The sequence below is a fragment of the Myxocyprinus asiaticus genome, chromosome 50 (assembly GCF_019703515.2).
Source record: "Myxocyprinus asiaticus isolate MX2 ecotype Aquarium Trade chromosome 50, UBuf_Myxa_2, whole genome shotgun sequence".
NCBI classification, from domain to species: domain Eukaryota; kingdom Metazoa; phylum Chordata; class Actinopteri; order Cypriniformes; family Catostomidae; genus Myxocyprinus; species Myxocyprinus asiaticus.
In genome coordinates, this window is record NC_059393.1 from 14,674,247 (window position 1) to 14,697,284 (window position 23,038).

The 23,038-nt window shown below is 39.1% G+C and overlaps 1 protein-coding gene and 1 long non-coding RNA gene across 5 annotated transcripts in view; one reads left to right on the forward strand and one right to left on the reverse strand.

Moving 5' to 3' along the window:
- LOC127438644 (cyclic AMP-responsive element-binding protein 3-like protein 3-A) overlaps window positions 1–17,397 on the forward strand; it is a 28,442-nt gene extending 11,045 nt beyond the window's left edge. The window contains exons 2-11 of one of the 4 annotated variants that reach the window (XM_051694357.1): window positions 189–294; window positions 10,281–10,391; window positions 10,504–10,711; window positions 10,990–11,123; window positions 11,717–11,827; window positions 11,919–12,025; window positions 13,124–13,192; window positions 13,292–13,376; window positions 13,700–13,796; window positions 15,064–17,397. In XM_051694357.1, coding sequence (XP_051550317.1) covers window positions 238–294; window positions 10,281–10,391; window positions 10,504–10,711; window positions 10,990–11,123; window positions 11,717–11,827; window positions 11,919–12,025; window positions 13,124–13,192; window positions 13,292–13,376; window positions 13,700–13,796; window positions 15,064–15,377 — 1,293 coding nt within the window. In that variant the 5' untranslated portion in view covers window positions 189–237 and the 3' untranslated portion in view covers window positions 15,378–17,397. Of the gene's footprint in view, window positions 1–188; window positions 295–7,734; window positions 7,874–9,280; window positions 10,015–10,280; window positions 10,392–10,503; window positions 10,712–10,989; window positions 11,124–11,716; window positions 11,828–11,918; window positions 12,026–13,123; window positions 13,193–13,291; window positions 13,377–13,699; window positions 13,797–15,063 lie in introns of those variants that run through there. The other 3 variants (XM_051694360.1, XM_051694358.1, XM_051694359.1) reach the window with 3 other exon arrangements.
- Window positions 10,625–18,576, reverse strand: LOC127438656 (uncharacterized). The gene is made up of 3 exons (XR_007896781.1): window positions 18,461–18,576; window positions 15,021–15,165; window positions 10,625–10,756 (listed from the first exon to the last, which is right to left on the reverse strand). It is a non-coding gene; the product is annotated as an uncharacterized LOC127438656 (long non-coding RNA).
- Between the last annotated feature and the right edge of the window lie 4,462 nt (window positions 18,577–23,038).

Below are 23,038 nucleotides of genomic sequence, written 5' to 3' on the forward strand. Positions count from 1 at the left end.
AGAGCAAAAAGGGCAACTGTGCATTACACTTGTATTGAATATATGAATCTGCACCTTGCAAAGCTTGGTCATGCATTTCCTTTGAAGACAAGGGCAAAAGAGCAGCATAAGCACGCACTCAACTAGCCTATAAATACAGATTTTGCAGTTCAGAGCGTCCTAATATTTCGGCTCTGTTTGTCTTTCAGTTTATTCTGTACAGCCACAGGTTTGTTTGAGTGGCCAGAGGATTAGCAGATGGCTACCACGCCTAAACAGATGGTAACAAAAGTGATCCCTGATTGCATACAAAGTGTAAGTGCAGTACAAATGCTTGAGTGCATCAATGTAATAGCAAAAACCATGAATGAATTTCATGATAGCCTCAGTTACCATTCATGTTCATTGTATAGAAAAAAGGTGCAATTAAAGTGAATAGTGACTGTGGCCAACATTCTACCTAACATCTCCTTTTGTGTTCCACAGAAAAAATAAATTAATATACTGTAGATTTAGAATAACATGAGGGTGAGTACATTTTTGTGTTCCCTCAAAATAAGTTTTGCTTTTGCGATCCCTTGCAATAGTTTTGCTTTCCCTTTGCAATAGTTTGCATTTATTCACAATAGGATTTACGTTCCTTCACAATAGTTTCGTGTTCCCTCACAATAGTTTGCGTTTCCTTGCAATACGTTTTGTGTTCCCTCACAATAAGTTTTGGGTTCCCGCAATAGCTTCCCTTCCCTCACAATCAGTGGTGGGCCATGCATTAAAAGTCTAGGCCTACAATGTTATTCATGCCATTAAGAAAACACATTTTCACAATGAATAAGACACATACATTATGTTGCAGCTAACTAGTAATACCAATTGACATTTTAAAAACACATCTACACACGAAAGCCAGAACATGAAATGACACTTAATGCTCAAGCAAGCATAATTTTAACTGCAGCATGACTGTTTGTGAAATGAATGTGAAAAATCATAATTTTTCATATGAATCTACCAAGGAGGTCTATAATACCTGGAAAAATCTACCTAATAATATTTGCGATTTAAATGTTGCTTGCAATAAATTTCGTTTCGTCAGGGTACACGGTAATGCTGTATTCCATTCAAGTTGGATGTGGGATATTCCTACTTGATATCTCCGACCATAAATGCATTCCATTCCCCGAAATTCAGAAGATGACATATAAGGACACAAAACTTTTAAAAGTTTTGTGTTCCCTCATAATAGTTTTGCTTTCCTTTACAATAGTTTGCGTTCCTTTACAATAAATTGTGTTCCCTCCTAAAAAGTTTTGTGTCCTCACAATAGTAAACAATTGTTTACTATTTGTGAATGACCGCAAAACTTTTGCAAGGTAATGCAAACTATTGCAAGGGACCGCAAATTTTTTTGCAAGGGACCGCAAAAGTTTTGCCTCGCAAAAAAAATTGCGGTCCCTTGCAACAGTTTACGTTACCTTGCAAAAGTTCTGTGGTCACTCGCAAATAGTTTTGTGTTCCTTCATAATTATTTGCATTCCCTCACAAAAAGTTTTGCGTTTCCTCGCAATAGTGTGTTCCCTCACAATAGTTGGCATTCCCTCACAAAAAGTTTTGCGGTCCCTTGCAAAAAAATTTGGAGTCCCTTGCAATAGTTTGCATTACCTTGCAAAAGTTTTGCGGTCATTCACAAATAGTTTTGTGTTCCTTCACAATAATTTGCATTCCCTCACAAATAGTTTTACAATCCATTGATAATAGTTTTGCATTCTCTCGAAATAGTTTGCGTTCCCTCACAATTAGTTTTGTGTTCCCTCGCAATAGTTTGCATTCCCTCAGAATAGTGTGCATCCCCTATCAATACGTTTTGCATTCCATCACAAAAAGTTTTGTATTACACAATACGTTTTGTGATCCCTCGCAATACTTTTGTGTTCCCTCACAATAGTTATGCGTTCCCACACAGCAGTTTGCGTTCCCTCGCAAAATGTTTTGCGGTCCCTTGCAAATAGTTTTGCATTTCCTCGCAATAAGTTTTCTGTTCCCTCGCAATATATTTGCATTCCCTTACATTAATTTGCATTCCCGCAGAATAGCGTGCATTCCCTCACAAAATGTTTAGCGTTACTACACAAAATGTTTTGCATTCCCTCGCAATAGTTTATGTTCCTTTCCAATTGTTTGCATACCCTCGGAAAAAGTTTGGCATTCCCTTGCAGTATAGTTTGCTTTACCTCACAATAAGTTTTGCATTCCCTCGCAATAGTTTTGTGTTCCTTTTATTTTGCAATGACTTTATCCATCGATTTTGAAAATTAGCCATGGTTTTACTACAGTAACCATATTTTAACCACAATATTTGTGGTAAAACCATAGTGATAATAACACAGGAAAACCATGGTTCATTTTTGTAAGGGACAGATTAAGCTATTGCAAAGGAAGCCAAAACTATTGGGAATACAAAACTTATTGTAAGGGAATGTAATACTATTTCAAGGGAACTCAAAATGCTTTGTAAATGAACGCACAACTATTTCAAAAAATAAATTCCCTGTCCTCTTAGGGGCTCCGTAGATATCTCATCGCAAGAGAGTACAAACAAAATGTACAGGAGTTGGTTAGGGGGTTACTGAATACAACCATTGTAACTGAACCGAAAACAGACAGCTTTTGACAGTGTCACAATATGATACCATCAGTCTGTCCTGAGATTAAATCAAAGTGACAGAAAAGAACAACTTGGTCAGGCGCGTGAGCCGCAGAACCATTTGAGTGGCAAAGACGTATCAGTCAATAAATGATGTGAGCTGAAAATACGATTTTTTTTCAGTCTGTGCATTCATGTTTTTTTCCAAAAGTGCCGTGATTGTTACTGCCGCTTGAGCTTAGTTGAGTAGTTTTCAATGCCACTGGCTAAGTGCTGCCAAAGAGTGACTGTCGTTTTCTATTACTTAGTTGTAAAACAGTGAAGGTGTCTTTGCCCGAGTCATTAAGGCTTAATTGAAACGATGTGGAAAAATCTGCACATTTGAAGCCTCTTAGTTTGCCATTGATTTTTTGCCTAACTGTGATGTCTCAAAAGGGCTTTCATCTTTGTAAATAATGCTTTTATAAGGAAAAGACACTGATGCATAAAAGAAAAGAACAAAACATCTGGGAACACCTGGGTGTCCTTGAGTTTTCCTTCAAACATTCCCTGAATTTGAAACTCCAATCACCATGTAGGAATTCCACCTCCTAATTATGCCTCTTGTGCAGAGGTACGTGTGTGGTTTTTAAAAAGGGAGCTGATGCTTTAAACCGTTTGCCTGAAAAACTTCTAAATTCGATGGTGAGTAAGCACAGAAGATGTATGTAAATCCAACTGTGCAATTGATGACTGTTTAAGGTTTCCTGCATACAAATGCCATCCTGCCTTAGTGATCCCTATAGGCCAGACTCTTTCTGATGTTTGATATAAGTGTGTTTATGCTAACGAACAGCGAGCAAAGAAACGGCTAAAGTAAATTTCAACAAAGTCCCTGTCTAATACCACATAGCTGTCAGAAAAACCTCTGACTCATGATTTATGAAGCTACAGCCCACGCAATAGATGATTGCTCGTAAATCACAATGCTTTTAAAGTTGGACAAGCTTGTTCAACATCAGATTAAAGTTTTATGTGGCAGGTACACATAAAACAGCCTTAGGATAAGAGTTGATGAAGGTGTATATGCTTAAGAGAAGACACACTGTGCCTGATGAGATGAGAGTTGTTCCTGCAGCATGATTCAAAACCAAAAACGGGATGTGAACAGATTGGAAATTTCAACATAACATAACATAACGTAACTGTGACAAGTTCGTTAACTCTCTGCAAGGAGGAAGCGGGAGACGGCGAGATCCAACTCAAAGGGTCTTTATTTTCCCACACTTTTCAGTGCTTCACAAAACTTACACAATAATTCACAATAATACTTTTTAGCGTAACAAAAAATTATGATCACACATCAACACACTGCTCTGTGCAGCTTTCTACCACTCTCTCCACTGGCATCTGGCTCGCTCTTTAAACCGTCTCCAACTCTCACTGTAATGACAAACAGCTGTTAGAGACAATCATTGACAGGTAATGATCCTCACATTCTCAACTCCTGATCTCGCTCTTGATACACAAGCCAGTGCTTGACCACGCCCCCACCACCACTTACCCCCATCACCCGACTCATGCCGGGGAGCCATCCGGCCTGCACAATTCTGGAGAGGAAGTCCGCAACAGCCATCTGTGCCCCCGGCCTGTGGACCACCTCAAACTTAAACGGCTGAAGAGCCAGATACCAACGGGTGATCCGCGCATTGGTATCCTTCATGCGATGGAGCCACTGGAGCGGGGCGTGGTCCGAACAAAGAGTGAAAGCCCATCCCAGGAGGTAGTACTGAAGGGTGAAGACTGCTCACTTGATGTCCAGACACTCTTTCTCAATGGTGCTGTACCTTGCCTCTCTCGCCGAAAGTTTCCGGCTAATATACAGCACCGGGCACTCCTCCCCCTCGACCACTCTCCGCAGGTGACCGGGGTGACTCTATTGGTGGCATTTAAGTTTACCTCAGGTCCAAGCTCCTTCCTTCTGGAACCACCATCGCCAAAGTCACTCTCTCCACAGTTTTAGGAGGTTGAGGTGGTAAATCTGACGTGCTTCGCCTCTATCCTTTCGTTTTACCTCATTATTGATTTCCCCAACTTGCTGTGTGACCTCAAAGGGTCCTTGCCACTTGGCGAGTAATTTAGAGTTCAATGTGGGGAGCAATACAAGGACTTTATCTCTCGGTGTAAATTCCTGTAGCGGAGTACCCCTATTATACAGCCGGCTTTGACGTTCTGGAGCCTGGAGCATATTCTCCTGTGTTAATTGTCCCAGTGTGTGGAGTTTTGCTCTCAGGTCAAGAATGTCTTGAATTTAATTTTTGCTGTTCAAAGGTCTGTCCTCCCAATTTTCCCGTAGGATGTCGAGCATGCCACGTGGTCGACGTCTGTACAATAATTCAAATGTTGAGAACCCCATGGAGGCTTGTGGGTCCTCTCGTAATGAAAATAATAGGGGCTCAAGCCACTTGTCTCAATTTTGAGCATCTTTGTGGACAAACTTACGAATCATATTCTTTAGTGTTTGATAAATCGTTCAACCAAGCCGTCCGTTTGGGGGTGGTAAACGCCGGCACGGATCAATTTAATCCCCTATCATTCGTACAGTTTGTGTAGTGTACGTGACATAAACGTAGTGCCCTGATCAGTGAGAATTTCTTTCGGAATCCCCACTCGGGAGATTTTTCTGAAGAGTGCCTCCGCAACACTTTGCGCTGAAATGTTGTGCAGAGGCACTGCTTCCGGATATCATGGAATTAACAACTGGGTTGTATCCTCCTTTGTCTGAGCATCCTGCGTTACTCGATACAACCGATCCTTGATAATAGAAAAATACGGATATGCGAGTGCAACATCTGGCCGGAGGATTTGACCATCAATCACATTCACTTCATCAAAAGCATGCCTAAGGGTCTTGTCTCATGTCTGGTCCAGAGGGAAATCCCCAGCAGGGAATCCCCAAAGGGCTGGGGAAGCCGATACTTCCCCCTCCCTTATGTCCTCCTAACGTGGAGCTGACGTAGACGGCCCTGGCTCCACCTCCTCAGCCAGTGAGTCACACACCACGCACGGATATGCTTTTTTGCAGGAACCATCCACACACATTCTCCTTAATAAGGTAGTAAATGCCGGCCAATTCATTACCAAGATTAGTGGATGGGTGAGGCGGAAATTAACTGCAGCCTCAACACTGTGTTTTTGTCCCCGAAATTTAATAGTGAACGTCACTACAGCGTTATTTTGGATATCCCCATACACACACGTACCTTCACCCACTGGCTTGTATCCAAAGCCTCGGATTGAACCAAGCTTTGGTGTATGGAGTTTTGATTACAACCTGAATCCACCAAGGCTTGATATGTACCCCCCTTAATACTCACAGATTTGTGGTACATCCCAGCTCGATCGGGGGCAGCCTACAGTGTGTCGGGGACCCGGACCAATGTCCCCACCTCCATCACTGGGCATTGGTCCTAGAAATGTCCGGGCTCCCCACAGCTCCAGCAAACCAGCCCAAACTTCCCTGATGCTCTGGGGTCTGGCCAACCCGTTGCAGGATGGCTTTTCTTAAGTCTGCAAACACCAGGAGGTTCTCTGCAGGTAACTGCTGCGCCGTGAGTTGGGCCTCCCTGGACAGTAGTGGAATCAACCTGACCACCCACTGGGTGTTCAGCCAACCACATGCCCCCACCGTCTGCAAAATAAACATTTCTATAACAATAGCATAACATAATAATAGCATAACAAAACATAACATAATAATGGTAATACTTTAATTTACAATAAGGGTGTACATCATGTGTTAACATTAGTAAACACTATACAGTAGTTAAGACGAACTAACAATGAACAATACAGTTACAGCCTTTATTAATATAAATGTGATTATTGATACATTTTATTATAAAATAAACATTTCTATAATATTAGCATAACATAACATAATAATGGTAACACTTTAATTTACAATAAGGTTGTACATCATGTGTTAACATTAGTAAACACTATACAGTAGTTAAGATGAACTAACAATGAACAATGCAGTTACAGCATTTATTCATATAAATGTAATTATATTAATACATTTTATTACAAAATAAAAATTTCTATAACAATAGCATAACATAACATAAATAATAATGGTAACACTTTAATTTACAATCAGGTTGTACAGTATGCATTGACTTTAGAAATCACTATAGTTAACATGAACTAACAATGAACAATAGAGTTACAGCATTTATTAATATAAATGTAATTATACTGATACATTTTATTACAAAATAAACATTTCTATATCAATAGCATAAGATAACATAACATAATAATTGTAACACTATAATTTACAATAAGTGTGTACAGCATGCATTAACATTAGTAAACACTATACAGTAGTTAAGACGAACTAACAATGAACAATGCAGTTCCTGCATTTATTAATATAAATGTAATTATATTAATACATTTTATAACAAAATAAACATTTCTATAACAATAGCATAACATAGCATAACATAAATAAGCAATATCACATGAGCAAGAGTGCGATATGGCCCTGCATCAGAACTGTTGTGGTTTGGCTGCAGGCCGAGTGCCATAGGCAATTGTGGCAGTGCTGATTTAGGGCCATATAGCACGATTGCAATGACCAAGTAAATTTAAAAACTGAGTACGGTCATAAAAAACGCATGTGTGCAAGAAACTACTTTCTTACGCCACGGATCAGAATCTGCTGTTGCTGGTTCAAACCAAAAGATGCGTTCAAGCCTTTTAAAAACATCACTTTAGAACTACTAGTATCACAGCTTGGGCTGTTTCTAACATGTTATTGGAGAAACAAGAATGTTGTCAAAGGAAGAGACCAGAGATCCAAGTGCGGAGGCAAAGGGACAGATTTTATTGATAATTAAACACAGCAGAGCTAGCGAAATGCGAGGGGAACCAGGTGTTGTGTCGAAGTCTGTTGCCCCCATGTTTTATGTTTAATGGTGCTACGGGGAACGCTAACTTGGGAAACATAGGGGGAACAGACTTCGACACAACACCGGCACCAACTGCAATGTGGAGATGGAGAGTGTGTTCATAGACTTGTGTGCATTGTGGTAGTGTGAAGAGCAGATACAGTGCAGAGAGGTAACCGATGAGGAATACTCCGGTGAAGCGTCAAGGCGAGTGAAGTGAACAACAGGATGGTAACCACAATCCAGGCACTACAGCGAAGACTGGCAACCAATATAGAAAACACACAGCAGGATCAACTAGGGCAGAGAGAGAGTGGTGAGTAAATAACACACGACGACAATCTAGCAAAGAACACGAAAAAAAGTTTGGTAAATATAGGCAGAAAACAAATCACGATCAGGTGCCGCTCGTCCGCTGAAAGTTGGCATGATCAGCATTCCCATGGAAACGATCAGAGTTCCCATGGCAATGCTGATTCCGCCAGCACATGAACACAAGAAGAGAACGTAAACACAAATGGAACAAACCAGCGGACTCACCGAGACTGTGACAGATGTGTGTGTGTGTGTGTGTGTGTGTGTGTGTGTGTGTGTGTGTGTGTGTTGTGTGTGAGAGAGAGAGAGAGAGAGAGAGAGAGAGAGATCACCTGTTGATGATGCTGTAGTCCGTTAGTCAGCTTTCTGAAGATAATGTCATTTTGGTGAAATTCATCCTATTTTCTCAGTGGAAAAATAGCCATCCAAGCAGGGGTTGTATAATTATATTATTACATTTTATTACAAAATAAACATTTCTATAACAATAGCATAACATGGGGATCTGGGTAGCTCAGCAAGTACTGATGCTGTCTACCACCCCTGGAGTCACGAGTTTGAATCCAGGGTGTGCTGAGTGACTCCAGCCAGGTCTCCTAGCAACCAAATTGGCCCGGTTGCTAGGGAGGGTAGATTCACATGGGGTAACCTCCTTGTGGTCGCGATTAGTGGTTCTCGCTCTCGGTGGGGTGCGTGGTGAGTTGTGCGTGAAGCTTCCACACCCGCTATGTCTCCACGTTAACGGATTGATGGTCTCAGACGTGGAGGCAACTGAGATTCGTCCTCACCCACCTGTAATTGAGGTGAGTCACTGGATTGAGTCACTACGCCACCAAGAGGATTTAGTGTGGATTGGGAATTGGGCATTCCAAATTGGGGAGAAAAGGAATAATAATAATAAAAAATAAAAAAATAGCATAAGATAATAATGGTAATACTTTAATTTACATAACATAATATAAGATAAAATAACAACAATAGTTTTATTAATACATTTAATTAAAATAAACATTTATATAACAAAGTTGCATAAAATATAACATAACAACAATAAAAATGGTAACATTTTAAAATAAGTTTGTATACGTTAACATTAGTTAACACAGTAGATAACATGAACTATCAATGAACAATATTTCTACATATACTAATACATTTTTAATAATAAAAGATGTATAAGTTAAAATCATTTAATGCAGTTTGAATGAACAGAAACTAACAATAAACAATAATTAATTATTGATAAACTAATGAACTTATTTACTAATTATCATGAATTATTGTTCATTGTTAGTTCATGATACTTAGTGCACTATTGCCACTAATGTTAACAAATGGAACTTTATTGTAAAGTGTTACAATAATAATTTGTTGATTAAATTGTATTATTTAATAATGTAATTTAATTATCATTGTCATCATCATTTGTATATTTTACTATATAAATTAATTAATAGTACTATTTAATAGTTAGTTAATAATACCAATTAACAGTTTAGCAGTTTATTATCCATTTGTATTGATGCATAAAATTAGAATGTTTAATATGTATATTATCTTTCTGAATGACATAAACTGTGTGAAAGGTCATATTACTTCAAATAGATGGGAAAATATGACCTTTGGACTCTGACTGTCTGCATCAGGTGTTTTCTCACAACATCTGCAACCCTTATTTGATCTTGAAAGCACATTGAAACATTTCAGTAACTGAGCAGTGATTTACTGGTGGTTAAAAACACATGCTTCTGCTGTAATATTTAGGTGTGAGTTTGCCCTCTTAATACACTTTACATTGCATGACTTCAGTCTTCGCTATTACTATGTTAATTTAATCGCCATAGATGTGTTCTGGATACAAGTCACCACTGCAGTTGCAAACTACACTGTTCCTCTTAGTTGTACCTACATTTTCCCTGTGTTTTATTTTACATTCCAACAAAGTACAGCCAATCAAAAGCCAGGTCTGAGAATGATGACCTGACTGTTGCGTTGGAGTTCGAACTTTGTTCTCAGTGACAAAAGAGTCGCAGAGAGAGTCAGGACAACATTTTGAGAGATATTTTGGTTCGGTCCCAAATTTGACATTATTTCAAGGATATTTTAGACAGGGTCATAGTAATGGAACTGTATTCAGATCAGGTAAGTTCTAATGTTCTATATTTTATTAATTTTTACATGCTAGCAAGAGGAAATTAGTATTAGGCGTAATCTTTGTTATCTTGCCTGCCCATGTAATATTCCACTCAGAGCAAAGTTCAGAAAAAATGATCTTTTCAGTCTTGTTCGCTCTCAACTTTTTACACTTTCGTCTAGTCCTGACTGAAACCTCTAAGTTTCTAGTTCATTTGAATTCCACTAACAGTAAATAAATAAATGGCAAATATTTTTTTCTCACTATATAATAGAGTTGTGAGGGGTTAGAACTGCTTGATTTGCTCTTCGATAAGAATAACGGCATCTTACGGCATGAGGATATGGGACAGCAAAATCAGCTTTGGCCAGTTCAAGATCCTCATGTAAGATGTTGCACATACAATATGCACCTACACATACAAATTTCTTAAATTGCAGAAATGTTTACCAGAATAACCATAGTATGCAAATACCTCCTGCATTTTTGATTGAAAGATGATGATGCCCACCCAGGGTAGTGAGGACTTCAAAGCACTTCTAGGTGGGTGTGACTCTGTGTCTGGGTCACCGGTTTGGTCACCCTCTCCAAGCGACAGTGGAATAAGCGAGGACCCTCATTCGGATCACATCGACAGTCTGCCACCAACTGGAAGTGCCCCTGTGGAGCCCCGCTTAGTCCCATCCGAGACACAACACAACCATGGTCTTGAATTCAACTTCCTTTTGATTTCAGTGTATCACTTCATAACTGTGGGAAAGAAAAATCTCAAATGAGATCTCTTTAAAGGAGTATTCTGGGTTCAATACAAGTTTAGCTCAATCGACAGCATTTGTGGAATAATGTTGATTACCACAAAAAATTATTTCGATTAGGCGTCTTTGTCTTTGCATACTTTCTGAAGATAAGCACCCATTGCAGAGCTTTGTGAACTTTTCCACATGCAAACAAAGTAGGATAAATTATATTATCTATTGCTGCAGATGGCTGGGAGACTGGCTTCTTCCCAGATGGGGCCGGAGGAATGCGGCATGCGTCTGAAAGGCCACAAGTGCAACCGACCACTGTATTCCCCCTCACTGTCATGGATCTGCTGCTATCTGACACACCAGACCCTGTGAGTTTTCATTCAGGCGTGAAGCTAGGTAAAATACACTAGACAGAATAGGGCAAGGCGGAATAAGAGGCCATTCAGACCGAACATGTTCTTGACCTAAAAAAGCTAGACAAATGGAACAAACCGCAGCTGTAGTGAGACGTGTTTATTCTATAGTTTTTCTATGTAAACATACTTTAGACAGACATCTTTGACTGTTGCACACCATCTCGCTGTTTTTTCCGTCTCGCGCATGAGCACCGCATTTTTTAACACCGTGTCAAGTTAACGCATCATAAAAACATTGCACTGCAAAAACAGCTAGACGTGGTGCAAAGGTATTTAGTGCATGTTTACATAAAAACATTTTTTTTAAAATACAACATAGATGGACACAAAACACATTCTATGTGAACTGTCCCCAACTCTTTAGTGTGCAGATAAACTTGGAAGGAACTGACAACGAGGTGGAGACATTAATTTTTTTTTTTTTGTTCACTCAATAGGTCTCAGCTGGACTATGACCATGCCTGAGTCCAACCATCCAGGCAGGGAAAAATGTTGATTGCATTTGTTAGTTTCATGTTAGCTTGATATTCCTGTCATCTCCACAGCTCACAAAGACGTCCCAGCAATCCTACCAGGAGCTTGTTCTAACAGAAGATGAGAAACGACTGCTTGCCAAGGAGGGAGTGACTCTGCCAAATCAGTTTCCGCTCACCAAGGTAAACACTCAGTTGGCAATTACACCATGAAAGTAGAGAGCACTAGATTTTCTTTGCAGTTCAATGTTTCTCTTTCCCTCCCCCGATCAAGTACGAGGAAAGGATTCTGAAGAAAATTCGCAGAAAGATCCGCAACAAGCAGTCGGCTCAAGAGAGTAGAAAGAAGAAGAAAGAATATATCGATGGCCTGGAGAGCAGGTATCGACTGTTGTGCTAAAATAAATGAACCAAAATATGCTAGGCAGCAAGCGTAAAGGAACAGTTCACCCGAAAGTGCAAATTCTGTCATTATTTACTTGCTCAAATGTTGTATCCATCCTGCATGAGTTTATTTCTTCTGTTGAACACAAAAGAGGAAGCAAAATCTCAGGAGTGCTCTTTTCCATACAATGACTGTGAATGGTTGTCAAGCTCCAGTTAAAAAAAAACAAAAAAAACCTACCATAATAGTCCATTCATGCTCTATGTTCCAATGCTTCTGCTGCCATTAGATAGCTTTTTGTGTCAGATAGCAAAGTTGAAGTTGATTTTCACTCATATGTGCAAGCATATGGTGTTTAAAGAGGTGTCGTGCCAGGATTGGCATCAGTGATGCCAAACGCATTAGTTTGCATGTCATTAAGGTTGTCAAATTTTCACCATGTTTGAGCATTATGAGCACTTCAATATGGGATGGGGGTCCCCCTACAGGACGTCCTGGCTAATGCAGGACAGTTGGCAACCCTACGTGTCATGTGACTGATATCTGAATATGTGCATGCAAATGAGATTTGAGTGCTGAGGTGGAGGCAAAGATTTACAGCAAATAATGACTTTGGTCCCTCACATTTAGTGTGCGAGTTGTATGGAATACTTTTATGGTGCTTTTTTTGGTCCTTTTTGGAGCTACACTTTCATTGTATGGCAAAGAGTAGCATGTTATTTTTTTTTTTCAAAACATCTCCCTTTGTGTTCCATGGAAGACACAAAGCCATACAGGTTTGGAATGACATATTTTCATTTTCGAGTGAACTATCCCTTTAACACAGAAGCTATATGAACACAGAATGACAAAAGACAATCATTATCCAAACTTGATGAAATTTGCAGCTACTGAACACAACCCAGCCCCCATGCCCCCCCCCTTCCCCCCACCCCCCAGGCAAAAATCCAAGTGCAGCATAAAGCTGGAAGTCGAATGAAAATTTACCACCGTGTTTGACAGTTAGTGTAAGGTTTGTTTACAGCCAGACTGTGAGATTGCTGGTTTTCCTTGGAATGAGTTGCTGGATTCTTGAGGGAAATTTGTTTTTGTAGGATGGCTGCATGCAGCGTGCAGAACCAGGAATTACAGAGGAAGGTCTTCCAACTGGAGAAATGTAACATGTGAGGGAATCATTTCATTGGTAACGCTTCACTCTTCTCCTTAGGGGCCCATAGAGGCTCCTGGAAATGGAACTTTCTAGCCTTCTCTCTCCTTTTCAGGTCTCTGATGGAACAGTTGCGTAGGGTGCAGGCACTGGTCATGAACGGATCCAACAAAACGGTCCAGACTGGGACATGTGTTCTGGTGAGGGTTAAAAGAAGAAACAATTGCATAGACATGGATGAACTAGTCCTTTAAATGTTGTAAATTTAACCTCACACTAAGGTATATTTGGTCATCCTTTGTTAGATAGAACAAGACAACAAATTAGACATAGGCCTTTACTCTAAAAGCAATTCCCAGTGTTCCCCTACTAGGAGGCTAGGGAACACTAATCACAGAACAAGGAAGTCCAATCTACAGCTACTTGAGAACACACCTTATATACAGTTGGTACATCAATGTAGTGCCTCACTTGGCTGTCCGTGCCATTACACTCAAGTCTTTCATCTGCTTTTGCCCCTCAGGTGCTGCTTCTGTCATTCACCCTAATTCTACTGCCCAATCTAAAGCCCTTCACCGACACCAAGGTCAGCCAACATGGAGACTTCAGCCCACTGAGAGGTGAGTTGTCTGGCCTAAACATCTCCTAGACTGGGTTCTCCCAATCTAGGCCCAAGTCCTTGTGGAGAAAACCCCATTAAGACTACCCCTATATCCTATCATCCCTAAACTGAGAAGAAAATGTCATGCTTGAAAGAATCATGGGTCCTAGAAGCAATCTGTGTAATGTATCATTTGGTTGACAAGCCATTAGGCTTGCGCTGAAACTTTATGACAGCTATCGGAAATACTGAGGGAGGTGGACTCGAAAAATGGCAAACAGCGTAGTAATTTTTCCCTCATGTTGAATCAACGGTGTGGAAGAAAAACTGTAATTTGTCCTCATCAAACTGCTGTCTGAGGTTTTGAGGGGAATCAGTTCTCATTCTGCAGGTTAAGCACAGGTCATGGTTAAAGTTTGGTGCAGTTGGTCACAGTCTTGTTCGATTAGCGTCCTATTGAGCTCGGCAGCTCTTTTGAGGTGAATGGTTGAAGACTGGGGCAGGGTCGGTACTAGGATACAATCATTGGGGGGCATTTTTAATTTTAGGGTGGGCAATAAGCTCTTTTTTCATCTAACCGGAATGGTGGAGGAAAATCTAGGGTGGCAATGTACATACAGTATATTGATAATATGTGGGTGTTTCTTCAACTTCTGGCATTTTCCTGTCTCAGGCGTTGATTTTTAGACTTTTTTTATTTTGTTTTTTGGAGTGACTATTTGCACTAGGTGGTGTCACTAAAGGTCCACAGTGCTAAAAGTTCCAAAGCTGAAGAAACACCAATGTAAGCCTTGAATACACATTAAGTCACTTTAGATAAAAGCATCTTCCAAATTAATAAATGTCAATATGTTGTTCAAAATCAAGCCTAAATTATTTGGACACTTTCTGGTTATCAAACGTCTGTGTGAACTTAAGGGCAACTGACTTCATACATCCTCTAAAATCACTTTGAGACCTTGCATAAAAGTCATTGCAAAAAAATCAAATTTTTAAGAGTCGTTTGCAGATGCCACTTACTTTGATATTACGTTATCAAATGCAATGAAATTCATATATCGTAAAATGTGAAGGATCCAATATTTTTAGGGATGACTTTATGTGATACATAAAGACACATTTAAGTATTGGAGCAAGTAATGTGTGCTGGCAACTTTTGACAAAACATAAGTGCCTTTGGTAAAATGTTCTCTCAATGTTTGATAGACATAAGCTTCTGGGAGGAAACTTTGAAGCAGGTCACCTCTGAAATGTCTTCTTCAAATTTTCCTTTAACCCCTCTGCAGTTCAGTCACGGTCACTGCACAACCTCCAGTCTTCTCGAGTGCTGCACACCCTGGAGCATCCGTACTCCGTGGCTGAAGACTCCAAAATGCTTCCTCGCTTCTCTGGGGATAAGAATATGGACGAGATAACGTCACTTCTGAGAAAACTTCACAGGAGACCTGGACTCACTAATTATGACCCTGAATCTCACAACCACAGTCTCGACCAGCATGACGGCCATCACCATGGAGACCCCATCACTGGGCATTTAGCCACAGTGACCTTGACTCCACGACGTGGCTCAAGGCAGAGTCCACATGCTGATGATGTGTGAAGGGCACAGGGGGATTTACCCAGGGATTTGTCAAAACTCCTTTAACAGTACTTTTTAAGACAAAATCCAGCTAACAGATGGCTGGAAGGTCTTTTTTTATAATGTTTTTTTTCCTGCTGAAGTAATCTTGTGGAGATGTGGAGATTACTTTTTATGTATTATATAACTTTGGTTAAAGCAATAATTAAATTTTATCTGTTTGTTTATATGCTGGAAATCCATATTTTCTCACACTTTGTTTTTGGTTAAAATATAAAGTGGGGTCCAAAAGTATATCTATTTTGGTTAGGGTTAGATTTAGTTAATCTGTTTTTAATTATATATACAGTACATATACAGGGCTGTGTATATATAATTACATGAATTTCATGAATAGCTTTCATGACTTTTGGGCTCCACTGTATTTGTAATGGCAGTAGTTTTAGCCACAGCTGTAGAGCGCAACAGTGCCCGCCCACTCTTGGTTTCGGAAGAGTTTCTACCATGAATTGTTTTCCATAGGGATTTTATAAAGTACTTCATTGAGGAGTTCTAAGCCATGAACCAACTCAACCAGCTCCGAGGTGTATCACAACATTACAAACTTTGGTTTAACGCAAAAAGATAATTGAAAATTGGACAAAAAGACAAAGGTACAAGACTGTGTACTTACCATCTGGGAATGAACAACAATCCCATGAAGCACTGCGAATGATGTAATCAACTTAAAAAGCAATGGAAAAATATAAAACTAACAATTTAAAGTTGTTGATTTTAAGTATAGAAACAATATATTTTCATTTTATTACAATATATTCAAATAAATACTTAAGTATTTAAGTATTTTAAGGCTACGTCTCCATTAATCCAGATACATTTAAAAATGACGTTTTCGTTTTTCAAAACACTCTCTGTCCACATTGCCGTTTTTAGGTGTTTCCCAAAAGTTGCTCATCCACACTGAAATGTATGAAAATGCTTAAATTCCCTTACTGCGCATGCGAAAAATCGCTGTTGCATGTACGGTAAGAAACACAATTGTCCTCGCGTTCTGTTGCTGGACACCAATTCTGAGTAAACTTCCTGTCGCATTTGAAGGAATGCAATGTGAAGGTTGTACAAAGTAACATTTATCTTTAAAAAGGCTATCAAAGTGAATATCAGGCACAACAGCGCTGCTATAACACTGGCCGTCATCTTGATTATTTTGGTTGAATGGATCACATGACTGCGTCACATGACAACAAATACGTCATTGTTTTCAGATATATCTGTTTTCCCAGGTCACACACTACAGCGTGACGAATCCATTTTCAAATGTATCCACTTGGGAGAGTGTTTTCAAAAAGCTAAATTTTTGCTGACAAAAACGCCGTCTTAGTGTGGATGGAAGGGCAAAACGGAGAGAAAAAGATGCATTTTCAAATTAAACGTATTAGTGTGGATGTGGCCTGAGAGTGTAGGGAGACACAATTGCATAATTCACAGTACATCAGTGGGCAATCACTGCAGAGCTATTATGGCACCAGTTGTGCAATGCAGTTCCCTGATTGGTGGATCATTTCTTTTCAGGATCATGGGTAGTGTAGTTCTTCACCAGGAATTCTGCTTTTAAACGCGATTTATTTAAAAGAAGATGAAACAATGCGGACTGATGACTTCAAAAGAAGTGTATACCTATTATACATCTATTAACAACCACTAGCTCATGGTTGGTCTGTCTTTAAAGGTTTATAAGTTATCATTAAACACTGGTCCAACTCATGAATTTTACATTTTAGAATTCGTCAGCTTTGTAAGTTTGTCCTCAAGGAGTGTCCTGTGTTTGCTTTCCCTTTGAAGAGAGTTTGTGGGCACTAAACTCAGGGCTGAAGTTAATCTTTTATGGACCTAAAACTCCTAGGTTGCACACTTTAAAGTGATTCATAAGTTGCTTTTAGTAACAAATGTGCTTTTAAATAAAATCACAATGTGCTCAATTGTCTTTCAACATGTTTCATAAGTGTACATCACATCTTTTCAATAAATTATTTAAAATATAGCTGTGACTCTAATTGCTGACTTGTTCACTCATTCCCTATTTCCTACATAGTGGATGTCAAAGATTGCACTAAATCAGCAAGGAGTGAACAAAATGAGTGAGTGAATTCGGACGCTGACTTAAACATCATGCGTCGGAGAGAGGGCTGGAGCTGTCGCAGAAACAGCTTTGTCACATATGTACTTTTATCTTTCTTGTATCTTACTTTAGATAATAATAATAATAATAATAGATACTGTATTCTTGTAAAATGGTATAAATACAATAAATCTTGATTCTATTTGTCATGTTCAGTGTCTATTTTCATAATGAATAAAATAATTAAAAAAAAACTACCAGCAGGAATAAACACATTTGAATAACCATACATTAATGTATTTATTTATAATTTTTTGAAACTCTCCAATCCATGCTGTGCAGCGTTTCTGAGCACAGAGAAGAGATGGCCATGTGCAAATGGTGCCCTCATGCGATAATATAATACATCATCCATTGATTAGACAAATATGTGTTAGCCACATATTTTAATCGTCCTCCAAAATTTCTATACTGTGTGCAGTCTTCTGAATTAACAATAATATCACCTTGGTGAATTGATGAAGAAAGTAATCACTTGGCATTAATGGCAAAATTAAAATCAACAGTAACTGTTGTTATATACAGTATATATTATTTCATTTGTATAAATAAACTAAATATTAAGAACCCACTGCTCTCTGACTCAAAATCAGAGTGCATTCTGGGTAAGAATCAGTGAAAATATATAGAGAACGAGTTGCTGTCCTAAATTACATACTATACACCATGCACACTAAATAAATTATAGTATGAAGTAGTAAGTGTATGAATTTTAGAAGTGTAGTATCATCCCAAATGTAACATTTAATGTTTTTTACTACATGGAAGCATTCGCTGTTTAAAAGCTGATGGAAGTGACATTTCAAATATGTGATGTGTTGCAGCTAGCTTTAGCGCATTGGCCAACCACAGTTCAACACTTGTATATCAAACAACATACATATTCACACAGGATGGGATGACGATGGTAAAGCATTCAACTCACATTTGTAAGGTGCCATCTTCTCCGAAGTTTCGCTAGTTGCTAATTCTCCATTATTTGCAATTGTTTTGTCAGACCAGCTAAGCAGCCAGGTAACTCCGCCCCTTCCGCTGTGTACAGCAAGCCGCAAGCGCTGAGTGCATGAAATGTCCAACATGCCACACTCCGTTTTGATGGTTGAAGAAGTGCATCATCCGGGTACTCACAGTACATTTCTTTTTGTTGCATTTTCAGCGTTAACATACTACTTGCATCTACTTACACCACAAATTAATGTAGAATAGGGCAGAAGTGTGCAGCTTGGGATGCAGTGTTACACTCAGAATTCGGACACCACTACACAATGGCTGACACCCAAAATAGTGCACTATATAGTAGATAGGGGGTGATTTTGGACACAGCTTATGTCTATATAAGATGCAAACAGTATTGTTTTGTTAATATAGCGCTAGTCATCTTGGACATATACTGACACCTAGCGGCGTGGATGCAGCATAACGTAAAAACGATAGTTTTCGGTTACCGACGCTATTGAAGAAATGTGCTAATCAGTCAGCCATGATTAATTTATTACATGAGCGAAAGTGTCTGATAATAGGCCGGTAAAATATGACTAAGGTCTTCATCTCATGTGAGTGTACATATAAATTACATATTTTTCAAAAGTTATTTAATAAGTTGTTTAAAAAGTAATAAATTACTGAGTGCACCTTTAAATGGACAACTCTATGTCTCAAACTATGTGTTTGTCGTCAACACAAATACCTTTCAGCACAATTTGGATGTCACAGGAGACAGAATGAGGGCAGTGTAGATGAGAAGAACAGCTGAACAATCCCTTGGTAAAAACAAACGTGATCATCCTTGACAAATACAGTTTTTATATGCAGCTATACCCATCATCAGTGTACAAGCACTTTAGACTGCTATCCCTAAGAGAGTTGCATAAATGAATAGATATGAAAGCAGGGATTTGTGTAGTGTATGTCCTATACGAATTAATCAGTACATAATTGTCAACTTCGTTCACTAATTGGCATTTTAAGCACTGTTTAAACAGAATAACCTTCAGTGCTCAGGGATGAAAAATGACAGAGTGACACGTTAAACAGGTTTAGGTCACTTTTTACCTGGAAAAATTCTGATACTGTGTTATTATGTGAAAAAAGAAAAAAAAAAAACACATAAGATGGAGAGGCATTATAAATAATAAGCTCAAATGTAACTGACTGTGACAGGGTTCATTATAGGTTTTTGATAAAGATGGCTTTTAAAAGCATAGTTCACCCAAAAAAGAAAATTCTGTCATTATTAACTTAAGTTCATTGCATCTTTGGTGACTGAGGCTATCATTCTGCTTAACATCTTTTGTCTTCCACAGAAAAATGAAAGTCTTACTAGTTTGAAATGACATGAGGATGCAGTGCAGGTCCTACCCAATTTGGCACCCTAGGCAAGACCCTCCAGTAACTGGGGAGTCTGGGGCCCATCAAGTACACAATCTATTGTGCACCAAAAGCACCAAAGCATTAATTTCTGGTGATTTTAGGAGCATCATTTCAACATTTTCTTTAGTAGCCTATTACCATGTTTATGTGTTTTGTTCTTGTTTTCATGTCTTTTATTTTCAAGTTTAGTTCCTGTTCCTGTCATGTGATTTCCTGTTCCCTCATGTGATCTTGTCGTGTGTTTCCCCTGTTCATGTGTCTTGTTTTTCATTGGTTCATTGTTTGATTACTTTGTTATTAGTCTTGTCTTTTCATTGGTTTAAGTTCATTTAGGCTTGTTATCTTGTTTTTAGTTTAGTCTTGTGATTGGTTGTCTTGTTTACCTGTTACCCATGTCCTTGTATTTAAGCCAAGTCAAGTTTATGTCTAGTTTAAGTCAAGTTTTGTCAAGTCTTGTTTTAGTCAAATCAAGTTCATGTTTAGTTCACGTTTGTAGTCAGGGTTTTGGGATTCCACGTTTAGAAAATAAAGTGCACTTGGGTTCGTCACTTCGTCTTCATCATTGTCTTTGCCAGCATCGTTACACCTATATATATACTGTGTAGCATTAATGAATGGACTAAAAACATATTGTCACCTTTTCACATTACACAGCACAAGATGAAGTTTATCAAAGTTACCTTTCTAAAAGCCTGCTGTGGCAGTATCATGGTACAGTAATGGTACAATATGGTAAAACCTTGGTATTCTTATTATATACAGTAGGCCTGTATCATGGTATTTATATAGAAGGCTACTCCAAAGAACATGTCCAAAAAACATGGTATTGGTTTGGTTTTGGTCCTTTTAAGCGCTTTCATTTAAGTGTTTTGATAGACTTATTTAGAAAGTATCTTTACCTGCTGTAGACAATCATTCAGACTGCACTCGCACATGATCTTCATCACTGGCAAACGAATAAATGCAGCTGCAGGTTTTGTTTCATTGAATTGTAAGTAAATATTCACTTTATTAAGTGTTGTTTTTGTTCTCTGTCTTCTAAAGCATCCCGTTGCTGTTTTACTGCGTGATAAAGAGCTTCAATCGATTCAGCCCACACTTTAGACAAATTCATTGAGATGAGCCGACTCAAAAGACTAATTAATTCATGCATTGGGCATCACTTCGATTCATGAGCCCTGCTGAGTTTATGGCCGTGTTCACAATGGCATACTATCCATATTACTCTCACAGTTTTTTTGCCAAACACAGGTATAACAGAAACAGTAAGAGTAGTATGGTAGTAAGGCATTTAGTACACAGTCCATTTGTTCCATGGGGGGTGCCACAACACATCATTGGAACACACAGGGTGCATTTTGTTTGACACAGATTGAACACATACTTATTGGCTCAGTAGATCGGCGCCCCCCAAACGATGCCGCCCTAGGCGCTCACCTAATGGGTTGACTGGCCCTGTGAGGGTGAGTAAATCAGGACAGAATTTTCCATTTTTGAGTGAACCATCCCTTTAACACTGATCTTGGATCAGTTTTACAATGTCTCTATTGTTGTTATTAAAATTTGTGTGGGAGAGGCTAGTCCTTGATTAGTGTAAAGTGGACACCTTTACCTGGATCGTGGAAGATTCTCATCATCAATGCATCAATTCTTCAAACTTAGAAAAAAATAATTCTTGTTCAGGAAAGCTTCCATCTTACTCAGTGCCTCTTTAATCATGAAGAGAGAGAGACTTGGCATCTTGAATCTTTCATCCACTGGACTGTGGAGCTCTTCTTCGATTTGCCATCTCCCTTGGGGCCCATAGTCCCCAGTCCGCACATCTCTTGTACTTTAAGAGTTGAAGTAGGCTGTCGAAGAACTGCACTTTTACTTGATTAATCTGGTTTTGAGTTGACGCTCAAAGTTCATGCAAATAAATTCTCTATACTTTGCTCCTCTTGGGAAAAAAGAAAGAAAAGAAAATGAGAAAGGCACAGTAATCCTCTAAATTAACACCAGAACTAAGATGGAAGACCCTTTGGTCTGAAATCAATAAGTTATCATTTACATTGGGTGGATTTGTGGGTTTCATTTTCAAGAAGCACGGGTTGTAATTAAAAGTGTGGTTGTGGGAAAAATGTGACCTGGTAACTTGGCATGGAGAAAGAGAGGCTATAATAAACAAGGTTAAATTGGAAAATATAATTGCAGCTTGAACATTCTGTGAACTCAACCCACACACACACACACACACACACACACACACACACACACACACACAGAGCGAGAGAGAGAGGAATAGAAAGAAAAAATAGGCAAAAAGAGCATCAAAACAATTTCTACATTCCCCCTTTTAAGCTGAATAGTTTCAACCCTAAAATACATGTGTCCATCGTTATACACTGATCAGCCACAACATTAAAACCACCTGCCTAATATTGTGTAGGTCCCCCTTGTGCTGCCAAAACAGTGCCAACTCGCATCTCAGAATAGCATTCTGAGATGCTATTCTTCTCACCACAATTTTACAGAGCGGTTATCTGAGTTACCGTAGACTTTGTTTGAACCAGTCTGGCCATTCTCTATTGACCTCTCTCATCAACAAGGCGTTTCTGTCCACAGAACTGCGGCTCACTGGATGTTTTTTGTTTTTGGCACCATTCAGAGTAAATTCTAGAGACTGTTGTGTGTGAAAATCCCAGAAGATCAGCAGTTACAGAAATACTCAAACCAGCCTATCTGGCACCAACAATCATCCATGCGATTATCTAATCAGCCAATTGTGTGGCAGCAGTGCAAAAAATCATGCAGATACGGGTCAGGAGCTTCAGTTAATGTTCACATCAACCATCAGAATGGGGAAAAAAATTTGATCTCAGTGATTTGGACCATGATTGTTGGTGCCAGATGGGCTGGTTTGAGTATTTCAGTAACTGCTGATCTTCTGGGATTTTCACACACAACAGTCTCTAGAATTTACTCTGAATGGTGCCAAAAACAATAAACATCCAGTGAGCGGCAGTTCTGTGGATGGAAATACCTTGTTGATGAGAGAGGTCAATAGAGAATGGCCAGACTGGTTTGAACTGACAAAGTGGTGAGAAGAATGCTATTCTGAGATGCAGGTTGGAGCTGTTTTGGCGGCACGAGG